Source organism: Platalea leucorodia (genome assembly GCF_965183815.1).
Source record: "Platalea leucorodia genome assembly, chromosome: 17".
NCBI classification, from domain to species: domain Eukaryota; kingdom Metazoa; phylum Chordata; class Aves; order Pelecaniformes; family Threskiornithidae; genus Platalea; species Platalea leucorodia.
The window spans coordinates 1,318,695-1,338,115 of NC_138839.1; the positions used below are offsets into that span (position 1 = coordinate 1,318,695).

Below are 19,421 nucleotides of genomic sequence, written 5' to 3' on the forward strand. Positions count from 1 at the left end.
AATGCCCTTTTGGAAATATTCCCCTAAAGAGAGCACTAAGGACAGAGTTAATCTGCTGTTTATCTGGCTTCCAAGCATTATCTAGATGAAACATGCAGTAAATAAAGAAGGAAAAAACTCTTTTTAAAAAACACCTTCTTCTCGTCTCTGTGACTATTCCAAATTCTTTACAACGGCTACGGGATTTAAGGCACCCCTGAAAAACATTTCGATCAGGCTGTGTCAGCTATTTATTTATGTCACCAACATGAACATTCAAAAATTATTAAGGAAAAAAAGAAGAGAGAAAGAAAAGATATGAGAAAATGGCATCACTAGGACTGCTGAGAGACTCAGCTTTTAACTTGTCAAGAAAGTCAAAAACTGCCACGAATGTTTACTGAAAAAACAGGGAGCATTAAAAAAAAGAAAAAAAAAAAATCGCTGCGGAATTTCATCTTGTGCTCTGACCTATAAAATTACAGCGGCTGCTCACAGAGGGACAGCTAGTACTGGGGGGCCCCCGCAGGATACGTGCAATTATAGCAAAAGCCAGAGCTCTGTGATGGCCGTGACAACTTACATATGAAAGGTTTGACAGTACTGTGAATGTGTTTGTGTTGTTTGAGGCCAGACGAGGTGGCAAAGGTTTTGCCGCAGTCCGGGCAGGCATGGGCCCGCGCGCCAACGTGCTGGGAACGGATGTGCCGCTGGAGGTTGCTGGGGTCGGTAAACACCTGAAAGAGAAAATGCCTTCAGGAGGGGGAAACAAAGCAGTAGGGAGAAGACCGTATCCGTGAAAAGCTTGACTATTTTTTCTGTTTTTTGTCACCGCCGCTGCTGGCATTAGGAGTGCAGAATATTCACCACCCGCTGCAAACAGATAAGGAAGCGAGCAGGGCTGAGCCGTGTCCCGCCAGGCTGCTGGCACGCTCTCCGAAGCGTGCGGTGCTCACCGGTTAGCAGCTGTTTGCTCACCCACATCTGCCCTGCACAACGCCCACCACCCCGGCAGCTCCCCAGTACCCGGGACAAGGCCAAAGGCGAGCTGCACGGGGCAAGGCTGAGCTCCACGCTCAAGCTGACGTGCCGGGGCCAGCTGAGCGTGCTGCTCTCCTTGTGTTACCGCGCTCCACACCATGGCTGGGCCACCGAACCATGCCGGCACAGGTTGCCCGTCCTCTGGACCCCTTCCCCCAGGCCCCAGCGCCCTCTCCCAGGCAAAGCTGCCCACGGTTACCATGTCTTGCACCATACCTTAACGCAGTTTTCACATTCAAACCGCTTCCCGCTGTCGTGAGACATTTGGTGACGAATCAGGTTGGATTTCCAGTTGAAAGCCTTGGGACACTGGTCGCACTTGTACTCCCTCTCCTCGGTGTGGATCACCATGTGCTGCTCCAGGCTGGGAAAGAGAGACAGGCTGACCTCGCATGGCAGGCGGCGGCCACAGCCCGGGCCGGCAGCAAACCGAGCCCAACTCCGAGCGCCCACCTGAACCGGGCACTTACTGCCAGGGCATACACTGTTACAGGAGTGCCCCTTATCAGGGAGGTCTGAAACGGAGAGAGGCGATCAGAGACGGCGACAGAGAAACAGGCTGCGAGCCCGTGGGGTCCGGGGGGTTTCCAGGGCTAGCTGGTGCCGCGGAGAGCGACTGCAAAAGCCCTTGTGAAAAGGAGGTGAGCAGCACATCGACCACGAGAGGTGCAGCGACACACAAATACCATTTCTTTTTTTGGCATTTATTTCACAGGTGGAAGCTGCCCTATTCTGCCTCAAAACATCGCTGCATTTTATGGTATTTCTTATTAAATAACTGAGTCCATTTAGAAGGAGGAAAAGGAAGGTAAAACCAGACCTGACCCTACAGGTTCCTGAAGGGAAAAATGGGCACTTTGTGACCAAGACTTCTATGGCATCCCCACAGGGAAAGACAAGATATTAGCTGTTGCTGCTGAGACTATCACGTTGCCGTTTTCGTGGGCACAAAGCCCACAGCTTCCCAGAACACAGCAACTTAACATTGGAAAGAAACACGATAAGGTGCAAACACATTTCACTTCTAAATGTCAGACATCTTTTATTACTTAACTCGGCAATTTTAACTTCTGCCAACTGGCAGCTTCTCCCAAACCAGGAGGACGATGGCAAACCAAAGTGGCTGCTGGAAGAGGGCCACGGCAGGGACGGCTTTTCAGAGAAAGGCACGGGGCGCGCTGGCTCCCCGACGCCGAAGCGCTGTCCCTGTGCCGTGGCACGCAGCGCTCCGCTGGGCCGCCGAAGCAGGCGGGACAGGCAAGGGACGCGCTGCCGGTGGCGGTGGGGCAGGCACGGCGCCCGGGACACCGTTCTGTTGAAGACCGAGTGCTGTAAAACGTGCTAAGCGAGCTGGAAATCCTGCGCCTCAGGCCAGCCCTCAGAAACAAAGGCAGAAAATTTGCGTCCCTTGCTGCGGTCAGTGTAGTTTAATGGGAGTTACAAATGCTCCTCCTTACTGTGAATTCGGATGAAGGACAAACTTATGTGAAATCTACCGCTGCCTGAAATCCCCTACAGATCGATATTAAACCATTCCTATGGAACTTTAAAGCACGGCTATATTTTTTATAGGAACATTAAAACTAAACACTGCTAGAAAATCCTGCCAGTCTCCATTAAATGCTCCAGGACAACTTCACAGCAGGTAGCTCCTGGGCATTTCCACAGAGCCTGAGGGATTTAGAAACCTAGGAGCCGACTCAGCCTTGGCATGGTCCTCAGGACTACACGGCTCGCGCTCCCTTCAGCGGCCCGCAGGGACCTGCATCCCAGTGGGACCGCATGCCGACGGGCACCCTGGCACCAGCGGGCACCCGCCTGCTCGGCAGCGGAGCAGAACGGACCTGACACCGGGGTCCTTTGCAATTCCCAGTGTAAAGGCTAATTGCACTGACGATTGACCTGCACGGAAATCTGTGTGTCCTGAGGGCATTTGCTGGCATGGGAACAAGGGCAACCCTGTAGAAGGTGGCTTCATCACAAGTGGGCTTGGTGGGACGGCAACCTGCCTGGCAACTCCACGTACCAATCTAAGCAGCCACCAGCCTGCTACTCCCTTGAAGAACCTCCTCTTCCTTCAAGTCAGATAGTTAATATTCATGAACATGCCCCTTATAAACTGCCAATCCAGTAATTTTAAAGAAGCAATATTCATTTTGCTAAAGAAATGGTGTTCTTAGCACCACAACATTTTTTACACATGCAAAGAAATATATACCTTTCATATACATATACAAAAATACGTTCCTGTTAACTGTGATTTATGAGTTTATTTAGAGCAAATATGGACAAACTAATATGCTGTTTAGAGGCAAGTACCTACTGGGATTAGCAAAACATTTATTTATTTAGTCAGCTGCTAAATGCTCAATTTCAGTTCCCCAGTGGCACTCTTGATTTGATCTGTATTAACTTCTGAAAAATTATAAGAACATCGAGGTACGCTGACTGGATATATTCTGTGTTTTAGTGGCTTTCTGAGGACATAAAATGCAGCAGATTGATGGGGGAGGGAGAGATGTGGACATTCTCGCCCAGCTCCACTAAATCCATCAGCGTGTAGTACGCTGAACGGTGATGTTGCTGACTCTATCTTTCCCTGTCGAAAAAAATAACTTCATATTGTTTGCTTAAAAAAACCCCAACCCAGATATTTCGAATCAGTGGTGTAAAAGGCAACGCAGCCACTGAGCCCAGGAGCCCCTATCACAACTCCAAACATTTTCCAGGCCTGTAGCTCTGTGGCTAGTGGGGTATCTCCACCTGAGTTCAGTTGGAAAGACCTTGAAAGGGCCTCTCTGCCACCTAGGGATGCTCAGAAGTTGGAAATCCCTGCTAGCACACACATGGACTTTTGCCTCAAGCTCGAGATGTTTGTGTGGAGCACGCTGATGACCGGTAAATGTTCTGCCACGTTTCCTTCTTAATTACAAGGTCTGTAAAGTAACGGTGAGGCGTGATGCTTTTGAAGAATCTCCTCTACAGGAGAAGGTCCTGAAAATATACCAGGACAGAGCTTGTAAAATTGGTGTTCTGTCCTTGGCCCTTCCAAAGGTTTTGGATCTGACTTTGAACAAGTCACTTGTTCGCTCCTTTTACCTACCCACACTTAAAACCAGTGCTCACGCCCGGAGCCTCCGCTCACGGCGGAGATGTGCCCTCAGGGCGAGTCAGGTCTGACGCTCGGTCAAGGTCTGCCTCACCCCCTGCTCCCAACAAGTCAAGGGAGGCTGGGACCCTAACTCAGCCACAGCTGAATACCTACAATTAGCTTCACCAGACAGCTCTGAACATCTTACCCACAGGGACAAGTAATCACTAAAGGGGAAAAGGGACTTCCAACGTTTCTGCTTCTCTTAACCCCTGCAAAATGGACACGGTGCCACCCCAGCGCCAAGGGGAGCCAGGAAACCCGGAGGTGTCCGGCGGAGGAGACGCACACGCACGGCAAGAGGGGTTAACATAAAAACTACAGAGTGCTGGAAGCCAAAGAGGGGAAAGTTTCTAACACAGCTAGAGAGAGAAAAGAACTGGAAATTCGACTAAACATCATAAATATTTAAAACATTTAAAGGAAGCTCTCCTTTCCTTGTCAGGTAAAAAAATTAAGAGACTTGCAGCCTCCTAGTATCTAATCAAAAGTAGCCAAGGCAGGAACACAAGGCGAGGAACAAAGACATCGGGCTGTGCTCACAGAGCCGCGGCACAGATGTCACCGGGAGACCGTATCTGTTACCGACTCTTAAATCGCCCACTGCACAGCCAAGAGCCAAGCTCCTTTCAATACAGATAAACTACTGGAATGTTCTTTACATTTCACCTTTCTCTACATTTTTTAAAACAGATTTTCTTCTTCATTTACCTAGATAAAAGATCTGAAAGTAACAATACAATTAAGTTCAAAGTGACTAACGCTGGTGAACATCATAAATGTTTAACTGAAATGAAACAGGCTTTATATCGGCTTTAAGCTCAACGCTTTTGCTCTGCTTACATCGTACGTGACAGAGGATTGCCAGTTCTCACAATTTTGTAACAAATCTTGCTGTGCGTGGTGTTTGTTCATCTAAGAAGTAAACCGAAATGAGTATGTGAGAACTTCAGCCTCCGGTAAACAGATAAAACCCTAGGCCTAATGCTGCAGAGAAAACCTTGAAAGTACAGCCCAGGAGTTAAAGGCTCAGGATGCAAATAACCTCAATCCTAAAATGATTTAAAAAAACTCAACTTTTTAAAACTGGCTCCTAATATTTAACCATTTGAGCCTCACGTTGCAAACGAATCAGAAATCTCAAAGATCTCTGCTTTAAAGCTGCATCTGATTACTATCACGTTATGCTTGAAAGATGGAAATTTTCAGTTAAAACTGAAAGACAAAGAATTCTTCCTTTCTTAAAAAGTTTTAATTCTTGTTTAGAGTTGCCTTATAATAATAATTGAATAATTATTGCAAATAAAAACATGAGATGGAGAATATCATTATCTTCTTTTTTTTCCTTTTCACACTTCTATTACAAAAATGCTTGGTGAACACAAAATTGTTCAGGAACATTTTCTTTAAAAAAAAAATTAAAACCAAAAATTTGATTGGAATAAATTGTTTTAATTGCTTCTGCAAGATCAAATAGGAGCTCATGACCAGGTTAAGAGTTCTTAGTATAACAAAGCCTCTTTATAGCCGCTGATCTCAAATGACCAAGAATTACATATAAAAAAGTCTGCATGCAAATATCAGCAGATCGTAATACCACTCTTTTCCCTCAGAACCAGATCACATGGGAGCAGCTGCTGCAAAGATACCAACCAGGTCTACCGACCTGTCACAGCCCTGAAAAAGTCACAGGGAATTCAGAAAACAACCATTCAAACTTCATATTGCCAATAATCTGCGGGTGCTTCTGCCAATGGGTAACGAAAAGCATCGCAGTCTATGAAATCACGGTGAAATAAAATGCTGTCCAATAGCTAACGACACTGAAGGATCCCCAAAACGACTTTCCCGAACCCCATGGAGAAGGAAAGGCGCTCTCCCGCAGCCACCCTGAGCCGCCCAGCTCCCACCTCGGCCCCGCGCCTCCCATCGTCAGACAGCACTGCGCAGCAGTACTGCGGAGGGGGAGGCCAAGGGGGCTCTGGCAGCATTCCAGTACCTGTATTTATTGGGGAACATCCTCTCACAGTCTTTGCACTCATAGACCTGTCCATCTCCAAGACCTTCTTGCTTGATGTCGTCATTCAGGGTCTCGTAGAGGGAGCTGACAGCGTTGCAGGCGTACTTCTTGTGTCGCCGCAGGTCGAGCTTTGACTGAAAAAGCTCATCACAGTCCTCGCAGCGAAACGTGTGCTCTTCTACAACAGACAGAGAACGTGATTTTGACTTGTGGATCAGGACGTTCAAACAAGTCTAATTATTTTACCCAGCACTGGGCTTGTAAAGCAAATGTAATATTCGGTGAGGATCTATCAAACAAGCAAAGAGGAAATTTGCAAGTGACAGGAGAGAGAAACCAAGGCAGGCTGTGCCAGCAGACTGCTTTCACTTTAAGCATTAAGAAAAAAAAATAAATCGCACAACCAGGAGAGATCTTGTTTTCTTTGTGTCCCGGCCTCTGCTGAGACGTAGAGACCTACAAGAATTAGCAGATACACAAAATACTGGGGCTATTCTGGAGCATTTTGTTTGTTTGCAATGAGGTTTTTTGAAAATACAAATGAGCTCTTCCTCAAAAGGGGCTGCCGGGGAAAGAGGAACAAACCACACTCCTCAAGACAGACACTGGGAAAAGCAAATGGCCACGGCACAAACCTGGAGAAGCTCCTTTCTACGGAAATGTCTTTCTAATGTTATCCTCTTAGCTCGTCCCGCACAACTGCAGAAGCACAGTGCGCCATCAAACCCGAGGAGTTCAAAACCAGAGTACCATGGAAGAAAGAAAAAGGAGCCAAATTCTTTGTTGTTGTGCTGTTTTGGTTTGTTCTTTTTTTTTTTTTTTTTTTTTTAAATCCAGTGCACATAATAAATTATTGTAGTCAAGGTCAAACAAATTAAAGAGAGGGCAGCTATTATTAAGTTTACAAGGCAGCATCCTGACCATGGTGCCAAGCCAAACAATCAGCTCAGAGCTGTAAATTTTCCAGGAGAACGACCTCTGCGAGGGAGTCGGGAAAGCTCCGGGTTTCTCCACCCAGCAGCCAGCTTGAAACAGAAGCTTTCCAGCCACCACTTAGTCACTGGTGCCGCATTTCCCTGTCCTCCTCTACCCTCTTCCTCCGGACTCTGCGGCTCTGTTTCCTATTAAGTTTTATTCTCTTTTTCTGATAACTTTACTTTCGAAAGGAAAGCTTGTGGTACAATGCATTAGCTCAGAGGGAAGAGTGGAAATATTCTAAGAGATGCAGCCAAAAGCCAATGTCGTGATGGAGCCGATCCATCCCCGCGCGCCGCGGCTCCGCGGGGAAGGGGACGACGGGCTAAGACGCGGGCGGCACTCGCGTCTTCGTGGCCGCTTCCCCGCCCGGAGCCCTTTTCAAAATCTGCAACCTTTCAGCAAACCCTTGGTTTGAAGTACCCCACGTACTCATCTGCCCAAAGTTTTGCACAATTACAACCCCTTAGGCTGTGCTTTAAGGCCTGAAATTGCGTTTTATATAAATCAGGGTTAATTTTGTTAAAAGCGCGCCACGAGTACAAACACAGGCGGCGTCACACCCAGAGACCGCCGCTTCCCCGCTTGCGCTCGGGCAATGCTCTCCTTTCTCCGTTTCTCTCAATACAGCCTATTTAAACTCGGGCTGTGGTTTTCGACCCGTGCCCCTGCACGCCGGGGTGTCAGTGACTTGCTGCTGCGGTGACTAAGACAGACAAGATCCCATAAGCTGCTACAGCAAGCTATGTAGGCAGATGAAACCCAAAGTGGTCCACACCTACACGGAAAGTATCGACATGCCCACAAACTGGAAAAAGTCAAACACAGCTAAAAAAGAAAATATCACTACGACACAATCAGCGAAGCCTTGCTATTTATCCAAGCTGCATGTCTAGTGGTACTATACCCCGTTTGCACACGGAATGAGTAAAATACAGAGATGCTATAGGGTTTCCTGAGCTGCAGAAGAGAGGGATGTGAAAAGAAATAAAATCCAGCCGTCAGCATTTTCCTTTGGGGGGGGGGAAAGGGGATTTTGACTAAAAAAGGAGACCTAAGGGAAGAAAATACCCATATCTTTCCCACTTCAACTAGTTTTGACAGATCGTATACTCTGAAATTGCTATCAGCAGCCTCACAGTGGTATGGATCAGGCCCTGCTCTACTCCTTAGAGAAATTCTATTTACCGGCATTTTGTAGAACAGTACCAATATGTATCTTGTGTGTTTTATGTCCCTGGGGAGGCAAACCTGGAAATCAGGATATAAAAAACTACCGAGCAGTATCGAGAGACCATGTGTACCCTACCATTAAAATAATCCAAACTACTTTATCGGGGTGGAGGGGGGGAAATAGTACCATGATATGTCTTGTTATTGCATTTTACTTGGAACAACGTTACCTAGCAAAATTTAAGATTTCATCTACACATGCTTATGGCCCGAAAACATTCTCAGCGTGAAAGCAGCACGCGAGGGGGCCCAGGGCTGTGATGAGGTGTGCTGCACCTTTGCAGCCTCCGCACCACACGTCCCCAACTTGGGTGAGAAGGGACAAGCCTGACAGCATCGAGCGTCCCGAACGTACGCACTGCACGGGCTGAGGCAGTAACCTCATCGTGCCGTCTCTCCTCCTTATTAACGAATTCACATGAGCTCTCACGCACACTGAAACAAGTGTTCATCTGCTACGACGCTCCGTTTTCATCGTCTCAGACGTCAAGCTGTACTCAAAAGTGTCACTGGCACTAATCAACATGACCTTACTTTTGTTCTGTTTTTGACTCCTAGAGACGTAGGTGGGATAGGAGTTCATTTGACTCATGCAGCCCACTGAACTGTGGAGTAACAGGATAAATCCCTCGGTAACTCCAGATAACGTGGAACTGCTCTGCCAAGGTGTTCATCTACCTCAGAATCACCCCGCAAATCCAGGGTTTCCCTTCCTCGCTCTTTGCAAACAGCGGTGGCTCAGCGCGAGAAGCGACTGAAAGCCCCCGGCTGGGGAGCTCCTGGATAGCTTCACCTCTTAAAGAGCTCCTACGAAACTCCCAGCATCTCAAGCTCAAACTGGCAATTCCCCAGGCCTGACAACCGGGAATGCAGGAAACAGATTTTTTTTTTTTTTTTTTTTTTTCCTCCTTCTTTTGACTTCGGAGAACGTGCATCAGAATACCTTCTGCAAATCCATACTAAATTCTTCCGACTTCAGTTTGAGATTTACATTATTAATTGTATCTTATTTCACCCAAACTATCCTCTAGGAACCAGAAATCCACTTCGACTTTGGAAAACTAGCCATGGAGAATAATTTATTATATCCCTGGCTAAAGATGGACAACTCGCAAGCACCCCCTCCCAGAGGATGCGACCTGATATAGCCCTGCCTGTTGTTACCATCGAGAATAACATTATTTTTGTCCTTTCTATGAGATTACAGAGTAGGGAGACAGACAGACAGACGGATGGAATACACTGACAGCCTCAGTAACAACTGTTAGAGAAGAGATTTTGCTTCTAATTCTCCTTGGCCTTTGTCAGCAGAATTGCAGATCTCTCGCAAATCCCACACAACACAACGGGATCCTCCCTCGGTAGAAGCTGCCGTAGCTACCTTTACACGAGCTGAGGCGCTGCCCCATCAGACTTTTATTAAGAAATGTTAAGAAACAAGACAGCTCAGCTGAGACGTGCATTTTTTGCTTTGCATTTGCATACTTCCAGAGCTACACAGATTTTACAGATTTAGCCCTTTCATGTCACTAAATTGACAAAACCCTATTTTGTACAGGCTCGTGCTTCAGTAACAACACCATTCCTCTCCTACCACCAAGCACAACAGCTTTTCCATAGGTAGAAAAGATGGATAATAGGAAAAGAAATGCACGTACTTCAGAATATTTGGGTTTAGAAAAAGAGGTTTTTATTGAAAAGAAGAGCGAGAAAACTGACAAAAATAGGATTAAAAGCCTTGTAGTCACACGTTATAGATGTTGCCACTGGTTGCAAATATTATTTTGATGCTCAGACAAGTTAAACAGAGGAAGAACTGCCTGGCTGGTGGCGTAGCTGGCTATATCCTATCAATATCCAACCCCATTCCTCTGGCGTTCCCGTTTCTGAACTCGAGACGACTGGAGATCAGACTTCTCAGTAAATACCGCTGCAGGGAAGGAACCGGCCTGCGGACTAAGGGCCGGACCATCACGCCGCAAAAACGAAACCTAAGTAACAAAGGGGGCTCAGGACTGAACGAAGACCTGGCATTATTTTGTGTCTTTATATCAGACAACCAGTCTGTAGGCTTCAGGTTCATTAAAGTTTTTTTTTCCTTCTTTAAGCATCAAAAAGAAAAATACTGCCTTTCAAAACAAATTCTCCTTAAAGTTTTCTTCTTTCTTTAAGCACCACAAATGAAAATACTACCCTTCAAAAAAGGTTACTGCTCCAGTATCTTACAGGGAGAAGGGGATAAAAAGGACAGAAAAATCCAGTTACAAAAAAATTGCTGCCTGTTCTCTATGTCTTGTTTGTCAAATCTATGGCTATATGTGTCTATCTTAAGTTCCATCAGTAACGCTCAGGACAAAGCAGGAATGTAACAGAAAAATAAATCAGTGCCTAATAGCTTTCAGAGAAACCAAGGGGAACACAATTATGTGGCATCTACATGCTAATCTACCAGACTTGAATCTCAAAGGAGTTCAAGTGCCCTACTCAAAATTCCTGCAGTGATAAGGGGTCTGCTGTGTTTGGCTGGGGTTTGGATAAAAGATTTTTATGATAATTATCTTTGTGTGGAACAATTTTGCATTTTCTTTCTTGTTAATTCAGAATCGAAATGGGGGTGCGAGGCAGCAGGAAGATAGCATTACTGAAAGTAAAATGTATTAAGAAGTCAAATATTTAATGTTGGCCTATTATAATTTGAAAGCAATTATGTGGCAAAAGCACTAGACATTACCGGGAAGATACAGATCAACGTTACACAAGGACAAAGACGGAAAACAAGGAGCACTTTTTGCTCCTTCAAATAGAAGCCTATTAGAAACAGAAATGCAAAACAGCGGTGAGTTTTCTTTCTGATTTCTTCCTGACATCAAAAAAAGGAACGTGTTACTCCATCACTGTGAATACAGAAACTACTCGTCTCTGTGTGCTGGTCTCAAGGAAATTATTAACTTTTTGTTGGGAGAACACTGAAAAAATAATCCCAAACCTGACACCTCAGTGAGACAGCAGCTGCCACGCTGCCTGCTCAGTCGCTTCACCCACCGACCTCCAGCAAAGAGCCTTCAGCAGCACTAATCCTCAAACTACCCGTTTTCTCAGAAATATTTCAAACTGATTGCGCATATCGTATGTATACTCTTAAAGAGTTTCACTGCAAATTTGAATCTGAAAATTATATTCATATACAGGTAAAAGAAAATAAACGTATTGTAGGATGTCCAGGTGAGAGAACTCAAATTTCGGCCGTTAATTATGCAGAACAGCAGTTCCAACTAACAGTTTAAAAAAAGACTGGTAGATGAGAATATATTTATAGAAATTAGTCATCAAATAATAACGTGAAACCTGCAACAGGCTCTACGTTCAATGAATGAGCAGAAAAAGACATAAGTAACGTGCCCTAATCTCTTCACTTGAGAAAATTCATGTACCTCTTACATTGTTCTCTAACTTTCGCTGTCAGCAAACGTCACGGAAACTAAGAACCCTACAAAAGAGAGGAGAAGTTTGCAAGTGCGGACTGCTTCCCCTTCCACGTCGGGACCACAGTGCTCCTCACACGAGGTGCGCTGCTGCGGCAGGGTTTGGTACTCAGCTCAGGAAAAGATCTGGACTTGCAAACAGCCATTTTAAAATAAGAATCTGTACAATTTTTGATTACTCCAGATATGTCTGTGCTGTTGCCTTGGTTTTATAATATTTTGGGGAACGGCGTAGCCCATCTTTCCTAGCGTTCCTACGGGATCACTACAGCAGGGTGTCTGCACCGACAGGCTCTGCCGCTCGCAGGGAAAGGGGTGGGCTACCAAACACCAGTCAGAGCCTCAGACGAATGTGGAGAAAAGCACTCTAACAAAGGAAAAAACCACCCTGGCGACACTCTCGGATTGCCAGCGTGTTTCAGGCCATGTGTCCCCTAACCTGCTCCCCCGTCGCGGACAAGAGCCAGCAACAGCCACTACGGAGAAGCATGCGAGGGCCCTGCCAAGAGCCGGTGAGCAGCAACCTGTCCCCAGGGAACGCAGGCTCTTCGGCGGACCAGCTCGGTCTGCGCTTCCTTCCCAGGCCCCTGAGCTACAGCTGTAATCTTACTGTAGGAATTCTGGCTGTTCTTACCCTGCAGCACCAAATGTTCCTGTTCTTTGGGAAACTAAAATTGAGCCCAAAGGTTTCAACGGTCTAACAGAACGCCAAGCAGAAAGCTCCGTGCTGCTTCTTGTTAAACAGGTTAAGTACTTTATAGCCATCTTCGTGCACCATGAAAAAGGAGGAAGGACTCGGTCTTCTCTTTGCCCGTCCCTCTCTATATGTCCTCTTGAGTTTCACATAGCACCCTCCTGGTGTAGGAAGAGAAACCAAAAACCTGAGCGCACTGCTCCTTGCCTTCGCTTACTAGAAAACACTCACTTAACCTGGAAAGCATCACGGTCTTTCAGATAGCCTGTGTGATGACTGAACGTCAGGAACGAACAGCAGGATATTTAGAGGGAAACGGTTATGCTAACACTTCATGAAGACGTGAGTAAGGCTTAGTCTTTCAGGCTGCTCCGCATGCAATACGCAGTTAAGGAAACTTCTCCCTCTGCAAGCCTGTGTGAGCTGGGCACCTTGTGCTGCAATGCCACTCACTGCAAGGCAGGAGAGGCACTGCAGTAATAAAAATGCGACCTTTCTTTTAAAAATAATCATTCTTTTGGCCTTCACTGCATCATTTCAGGGTTTCAGAGGTATCTATAGTCTAGCAATAATAATTCTAGCAACAACTCTTCCATCCTCTGCCTGGATCCCCCTTTTCCGTGTAATCTAAAACTCTAAAGACCAGTGTTTTGCAAGCCTTGGAATGGTTTGGCCCATTTTTATTACACCGAAAGAAACACGGTGACCCCGGGAATTCAAAAGGCACCTTCAATCATATTCAAAACCACAACGTTCCTCAAAGAGAAGCAGCAAATTGACCTGTTGCATGCCTTGAGGTTAATAAAAATTTGCTCGCTACCACTAAGACAGCTACTCTCACTAGAGAAAGCATGAAAATAAGCATAAAATATTAACAGTTACAGAAGGGGCAGGTACCAGATCAGGTTTTTGTCCCCGTTCAGCACTAACTGAGGTTCTCAACATTCCTGGTTTGCTGGTGAGAGGTGCAAAAAGGTCCTATCTAGCAAAACGAGGCCTTACCTTCCATGCTGGGCGCCATGTTCCCAAGTGAATAACCACCTTCCTTCAAATACACCAAGAGCTCTTCTCCTGGCTCAATTTCTTTAATAACTTTATAATAGATCTGGGAATCAGAAACAAAAAATTGAGAGACATGTTAAATATGCAAAGACTTGCACTTTACATTTTAACCAATAACTCAAATTATTCCAGCTAATAGGGGAGGCTGTCACTTGATTTGTGTGATAATTGCTACCGAGAGCTCTTTCTTCCTGCCTTTATTTTACTCTATGTGTGTCGGCGTTTCACGCGGCTTGGACAATAAAGTAGTATTTACGGTAACAGCCTCTCCCGTTCAAATTACACAAAATCTTCCCATTGTTTTCCCTACCTCCTATAAGCTCAGTGTATTTGTTATAGCAAAGGGAAGATTAAACTGATGGCACTGACACTTTTAAGTCTCTGCTTCTCTAAGCCGAAACTAGCCTGATAATTAGAGATCTGAATTAGCATATCCTCACGGAATTATTTTGTCGATTACTCTCACCTAGAGCTTGAGGACCTGAGCCCTGAAGCCAAGATGTGAACCATCGCGGGTGAGCAGTTTATCCCCATTCAGAGTTCCTGTCTAAGCACAGAACCTGGGCCCTCTGCAACGTACCGAGAACAGCACGGCTCACCCACCGTACCTGCGCCGTGACACCCCGAGCGAACCCAGAAACGGGCTTCAGACGAGGGCGGAGACCACACGCCCGCTCTGTGCCCCACTCACATTGCCATTTGAAGTGTGCAGAACATGATTCAGAGGATTCCTAGGCCTCACCCAGGTTTCCTGAACCAAAATGAATTTTCCCACTCCAAGGATGCATTTCTTAGAAAATATTACAATGAGAAAGAAATCCCCTTTATCCAAGGTGCAACACAGTGTAACGTTGCAAGGCTTCGACGTATTAGCGTATGATTTCACACACCCCACACACTCATCTTTACTGTTCCACCCCCAAACCAAACAGTCCGTCCAGCAACAAATGGGTTACGTGCGAGTGGACCCCAATGGCCTCATTCCTTCTGACAAACGGGCAGCGTTGGCTGGGAGGGGCAGCGTGCCGATAGCCGCTTATTCGCCTTAGCAGGGCGCTCGCGGGTTCCCTGTAACGCCTGGGAACCGCATCCTACCCCCGTTCGCGGGCTGCCCACGGGTACCACGCAACATGGGGCCCTGCGGGCTGCGGAGAGCGAGCTCAGTAACTCCAACCGGGAGGGCGTTTCATGAAACCCACGAAAAACAGCAGCAGAAGGAAATCAACAGCGGGATGGGAGTTTGCGTGACCGACAAAGAGGATCGGAACTGCATGAAATCCAAGAGACTCAGTGTCTTCCATATGTTAGCCAAATTTTTAGAGTATGCTGGAGCCTGTCCTCTTCTAACAATAATACCGTGAGAATTCAACAGACAGTAGTTATTAACTGCAAAGTTTTATTAGCACTGGCTTTAGTAGCAATGCACAAAATTCTTTTTCAGGTTATCAGCTACAATTTACCCAGAACGATTCCCTAAATTAGCTGCCACTCAGCCTCTGCCAATCTACCGCTTACGGGGAACGAAGACAGAAAACCCTTAAACGCCTGCGCGGGCTGCGTTAGTAGTGTCGCTACGATGCATTTTTCGTCCCCGAGCCTCCTTCGCTCCTCCGCAGGGAAGCGCGAGGCCTTGGAAGCCGCGTGGCTCCGAGCCCCGGCGGGAGCAGCGGGTGCCCGGGTCCTGGCTCCCCGCTCCGGCCCAAGACGCCGCGTCGCTCCCCGGAGCAGCCGTGCTGGGTTCGGCGGGTACAGCAGAATCCGGTCGCTGCTCTGGGCTTTCCTCCCGGCTGAGCTCGGCAGGCGCCCAGCAGAGGAGCGACCCGCGTCCCAGCCGCGCGCGAGGCGGCCGTTCGCCCCGCGGCAGCGAGCCGTCCCCGGCGCGCGCACCCGCGTGCCCGCCGCCGGCCTCGGTGCGCGCCCGCGGAGGGCAGCGCTCCCGCGAAACGCGCTGCCCGCGGCGCTGCCCGCGCCCCCGACGCCGCTCCGGCGGGCACGGGCCAGGGCCGCTCCGACGGCGGCCGCGGCAGCGCCCGCCCCGGGCTCCCACCCTCCCCCGGTAAAGACCCCGCCGAGCTCGCCCGCGGCGCGCACGCCCGCAGCCGCCGGCGCCGCGCCGCTTGCAGCCGCGGAGCAGGCGGCGGGGCTCCCGCTGCCCGCGGCCGCCGTCGCGGCGGGGCCGGGGCCGGGGCCCGGAGCGGGGCCGGGAGCGGGGCCGGGGCCCGGAGCGGGGCCGCCGCGGCGGGAGCCCGGCCCGGCGCGGCCCCCGCCCGCCCCAGCAGGGGGCAGGCTCCGCCCGCCGACGGCCCCGCTCCGGCCGCGGCTGCCGAGGCCGCGGGGCCGCCCCGCAGCGGGGCCGGGCCGGGCCGGAGCGCGGGTGGCGGCGCGGGGGAGGACGGGGACCCCCGACCTGTTCGCCCCGGGCAGCAGCCCTCCCCCGCCGCCCGGCTGCTCCGCCGCCTCCCCCCGGCGGCAGGGACGGGACGGCGGCGGCCGGTCCCGCAGCGGCCGGGGCAGCGGGGCAAGGGCGAGGCGCGGGGCACCGCCGCCGTGGAAGCGAGGTAGCAGCCCTGCTCGGTGCGGGGCGGCCGCTGAAAACCCTTTCGGTAACACGAGAGCAGCACGGCGTCTGTGATTTCTCCAGTTGCTCCGTTTATCCTCTCCTAAGCATGCTCTAAACCTCCCCGCCATTTCACCTGCAAATTAACTGAAACATTCATATCTCGCATACAAACAGATTCACGCTGCCCGACAGAAAAAGCTGTCAAATCTCTTCCTGAGAGTTTCAAACCGGCAGCACTGACAGGGTCACAAACCCAAACGTTTAAGAAGAGAAATGAAATCTAACTGCTTGTGATTTGCAAGTTGTCCCAAACTGCACAGAAACCCATCCCTGCACTTGCCAGAATCCTTAGCATAATTTTCATCACCATTTTCCACTGGTTTGTAACCAGTTCTTCCACTGAAGACGCCTCCATCCTCGCCCCGCATGCCGCCTGGCCGGGACGCGGTCAGAAGTGAACTTGTGCGGCTGGAAGGAGCTGAGCATCTCGCAGCGCTCCGAGATCCTCAGCTGAAAAACCCTGAGCAGCGCAAAACGGACAGCGAGCTACTTGCTTACGTACAGGTGTAAGGAGGCGAACGTACGTCTGAACGATTGCGCTTAACTGTTCCACATGGATCGGATACTTAATTTCTATGGATTCCACTGCAAACTACAAGTGGTATAAAATTCTCCTTTTTCTCATTATTTTTTTCATTTGCACTTCAACTCTCCTGCCTGCCTGCTTGTTCGACAAGAAAAGCCTTTCCCAGGCCCAAACCACACTGAGTTCACCGGCAAACCTGCCTGAAAAACAAAAGACTGGGAATAAGCGCAGAGCTTAGGGCTTCACTCGGTAAAACAGAACTCATCACGTGCCATCACTTGCAGTAGCTAAGAGAAAAAAGAAAAGCACTCAAAATAGCCATTAAGGGAGATTTCTCTTTCAGCTAGTAACCCAAACCCAAACCAGCACTAAAATACAGTCCACAATCTAAAAGGTACACCTAGTTCCTAGATACATTCACACATCGTAGGTTGGAAAAATCCGTCAGAACGACACTCGATGCTAACTGCCACTGCACTGCGATCTCTGCCTCTCCTGTTCGTTCTCAGGACAACGTAGCTAAAAACCCATCTGGTACAGTCTTTCAAGAAATATAGTACAAGCTTCATTAATGATTAAAGAAAAGTTGGGTTCTGCTGGAGTCACATTAATTTCATCAAACATTTCATTATAATAATTAACTTCATCTTGCAATCATGCTACTGATGGTCTGAATTAATTAAAACTACTGCTGTGTTTCCTTTCCTTTTTTATTTGTTGTGCACCGAAAAAGATCAGAGTTACTAATCCGTCAGAACAGTTACATTCACAAATCATTTATGTTCATTGTTTATATAAAAATTCCACACATTATCGTTTCTTCTTTCTCACAACAAAAGGGCACCTCTCCTAATTACCAGTCCGTTTTATTTAACACAAAATAGTTAACAATGTAACTGGGGTTTGGGTAGTGCTCTCACAGATGATTGAAATACTACATTTCTTGATTTTTATCAAAATTACTCCAGGAACGGAGCACTAAAGAAAGAAGAAAAAAAGGAAAGTAAAAAAGAACCCAGAGGAATCCTTTTCCAGTCCGGGCTTGACAGAGGGATCTGCCCTGCAACTGCTTGCGTGGATGTAAACTCGGGGTAGCAGAGCGCTGGCTCTGGCTGCAGCATTTTGCAGCACGTAACCGAGCAATTTGGGGCAATTACTGCAAGTACGGGTAATGCAGAACCGCAGACACAACCCCATCCTGAGGCCGACCTCGCTCAGAGCGGAGCGCAGCGTAATCAAAGCTGTACATCTCTCTGCTGAGAAAAAGTGTTCTTGAGACAGACAGGGCTCAGGAACACCGTGGTAACGGTGGAAGCGTTTCCAGCGTCACGGCAATCGGCGGAGATGAAACGCGTCAAGTGAGAAAAGTACGTCCGAGTATTACCTCATTATTTAGGTATCCTTCATAAGAAACAGCACTGTTTACCTGCTGTATGAGTTCTGTCTACTATTTATCTTGGCTTCGTTGCGGCAACATGTTTGTACTTCAGGAAAAAAAGAGCAGCAGAGACGGGAGAGAAGGGCTGCAGCGTTCACCTAAAGCTCAAACCCCACACCCACTAATTGCACCAGCGTGCGGCAGGGGGGATGGACAAAGACAATTCAAAATGAGCTAAAAAGCGGTTGCTTTACGTTCGTCTTGCAAATAGTTAACCGTACTAGAAACCCAATGAAATAACACGGCAAATATTTCTACCTACTGTTCGCCTAAGACAACGATCAGACCCATGTACACGTCTGGCTGGCTCAAGGAGGAGCGCACACGTCAAAGTTTGGCCTCCTGTATTTCTGGCCAGAACGGGGCTGCACATTTTGCTTTTGTTCAGATGTTTTCCTCCTTTGGAATCGCCTTCCCTTTGTTTCAACTAAGCCACATTGCCTTTTATTTCCTCTTTTTAAGCCATTGTGTTACATACCTAGGAATCCTGAGCAGAGTCACCGAATATGGATGCAAAATGCATATACGATATCTCTATTATACACACACACTCACACAAGATTGGCTTATTAAACAGAGGCCTGATTTTTTTCCATCACTGTAGCTCCTGTTAGTCCTTCTTTTTTCCAATGTATGTAACACAGACAAAAGCAGCAGCTATCATCCTGAAAGCAAGCTCATGGCTATTATATTTATTACATATATGCTGTTTAATATTACGGTCTCCTGAATAAGAACAGCTAAACTGCTGAAGTATTTGCCCTGTGAAGGCAGCAGTAGCAACATGAAAAAACAAAGCAGAAGTCACGTATCATTTTCCAGATGCATTTAGCAAATCGTATCATTTTTCTACCATTCTTTTCCAGTCCTCCTTTAGAAACACAATTATCTCAGTCAATCAAGGATCTTCTATTCTTTCCAAATACCTATCAAGTAAGAAGAAATATAAAGAAAACTGGCTAACATTATTTTACATTTGAAAATTGGTTTCTCAATTGAAAAATAGTTAATGAAACGTCTCAACTAATCTCTATCTAAATAGCAGCATTTTGATCTGTAAATTGGAAAAAAACCATGCAGAAGTCCAGATTCTGCTGTGAATTACTTCACTAAAAATCCAGGAAAATTCGCTGTACGTTCCTGGGAATGTTCCCAAGTTACAGGGGTGTAAAGAAGAACAGAATGTGGTCTGGGGAGGGA

At 47.6% G+C, this 19,421-nt stretch overlaps 1 protein-coding gene across 2 annotated transcripts in view; it reads right to left on the reverse strand.

Annotated features, from left to right (window-relative positions):
• The window catches only part of PRDM16 (PR/SET domain 16), a gene marked incomplete at both ends in the record, with an annotated part of 340,471 nt that overhangs the window by 27,882 nt on the left and 293,168 nt on the right, over positions 1-19,421 (reverse strand). For both annotated transcript variants that reach the window (XM_082328865.1, XM_082328864.1), the window contains 4 exons: positions 563-716; positions 1,237-1,384; positions 6,171-6,369; positions 13,578-13,680. In XM_082328865.1, the coding sequence (XP_082184991.1) occupies positions 563-716; positions 1,237-1,384; positions 6,171-6,369; positions 13,578-13,680 (604 nt within the window). The remainder of the gene's footprint in view (positions 1-562; positions 717-1,236; positions 1,385-6,170; positions 6,370-13,577; positions 13,681-19,421) is intronic.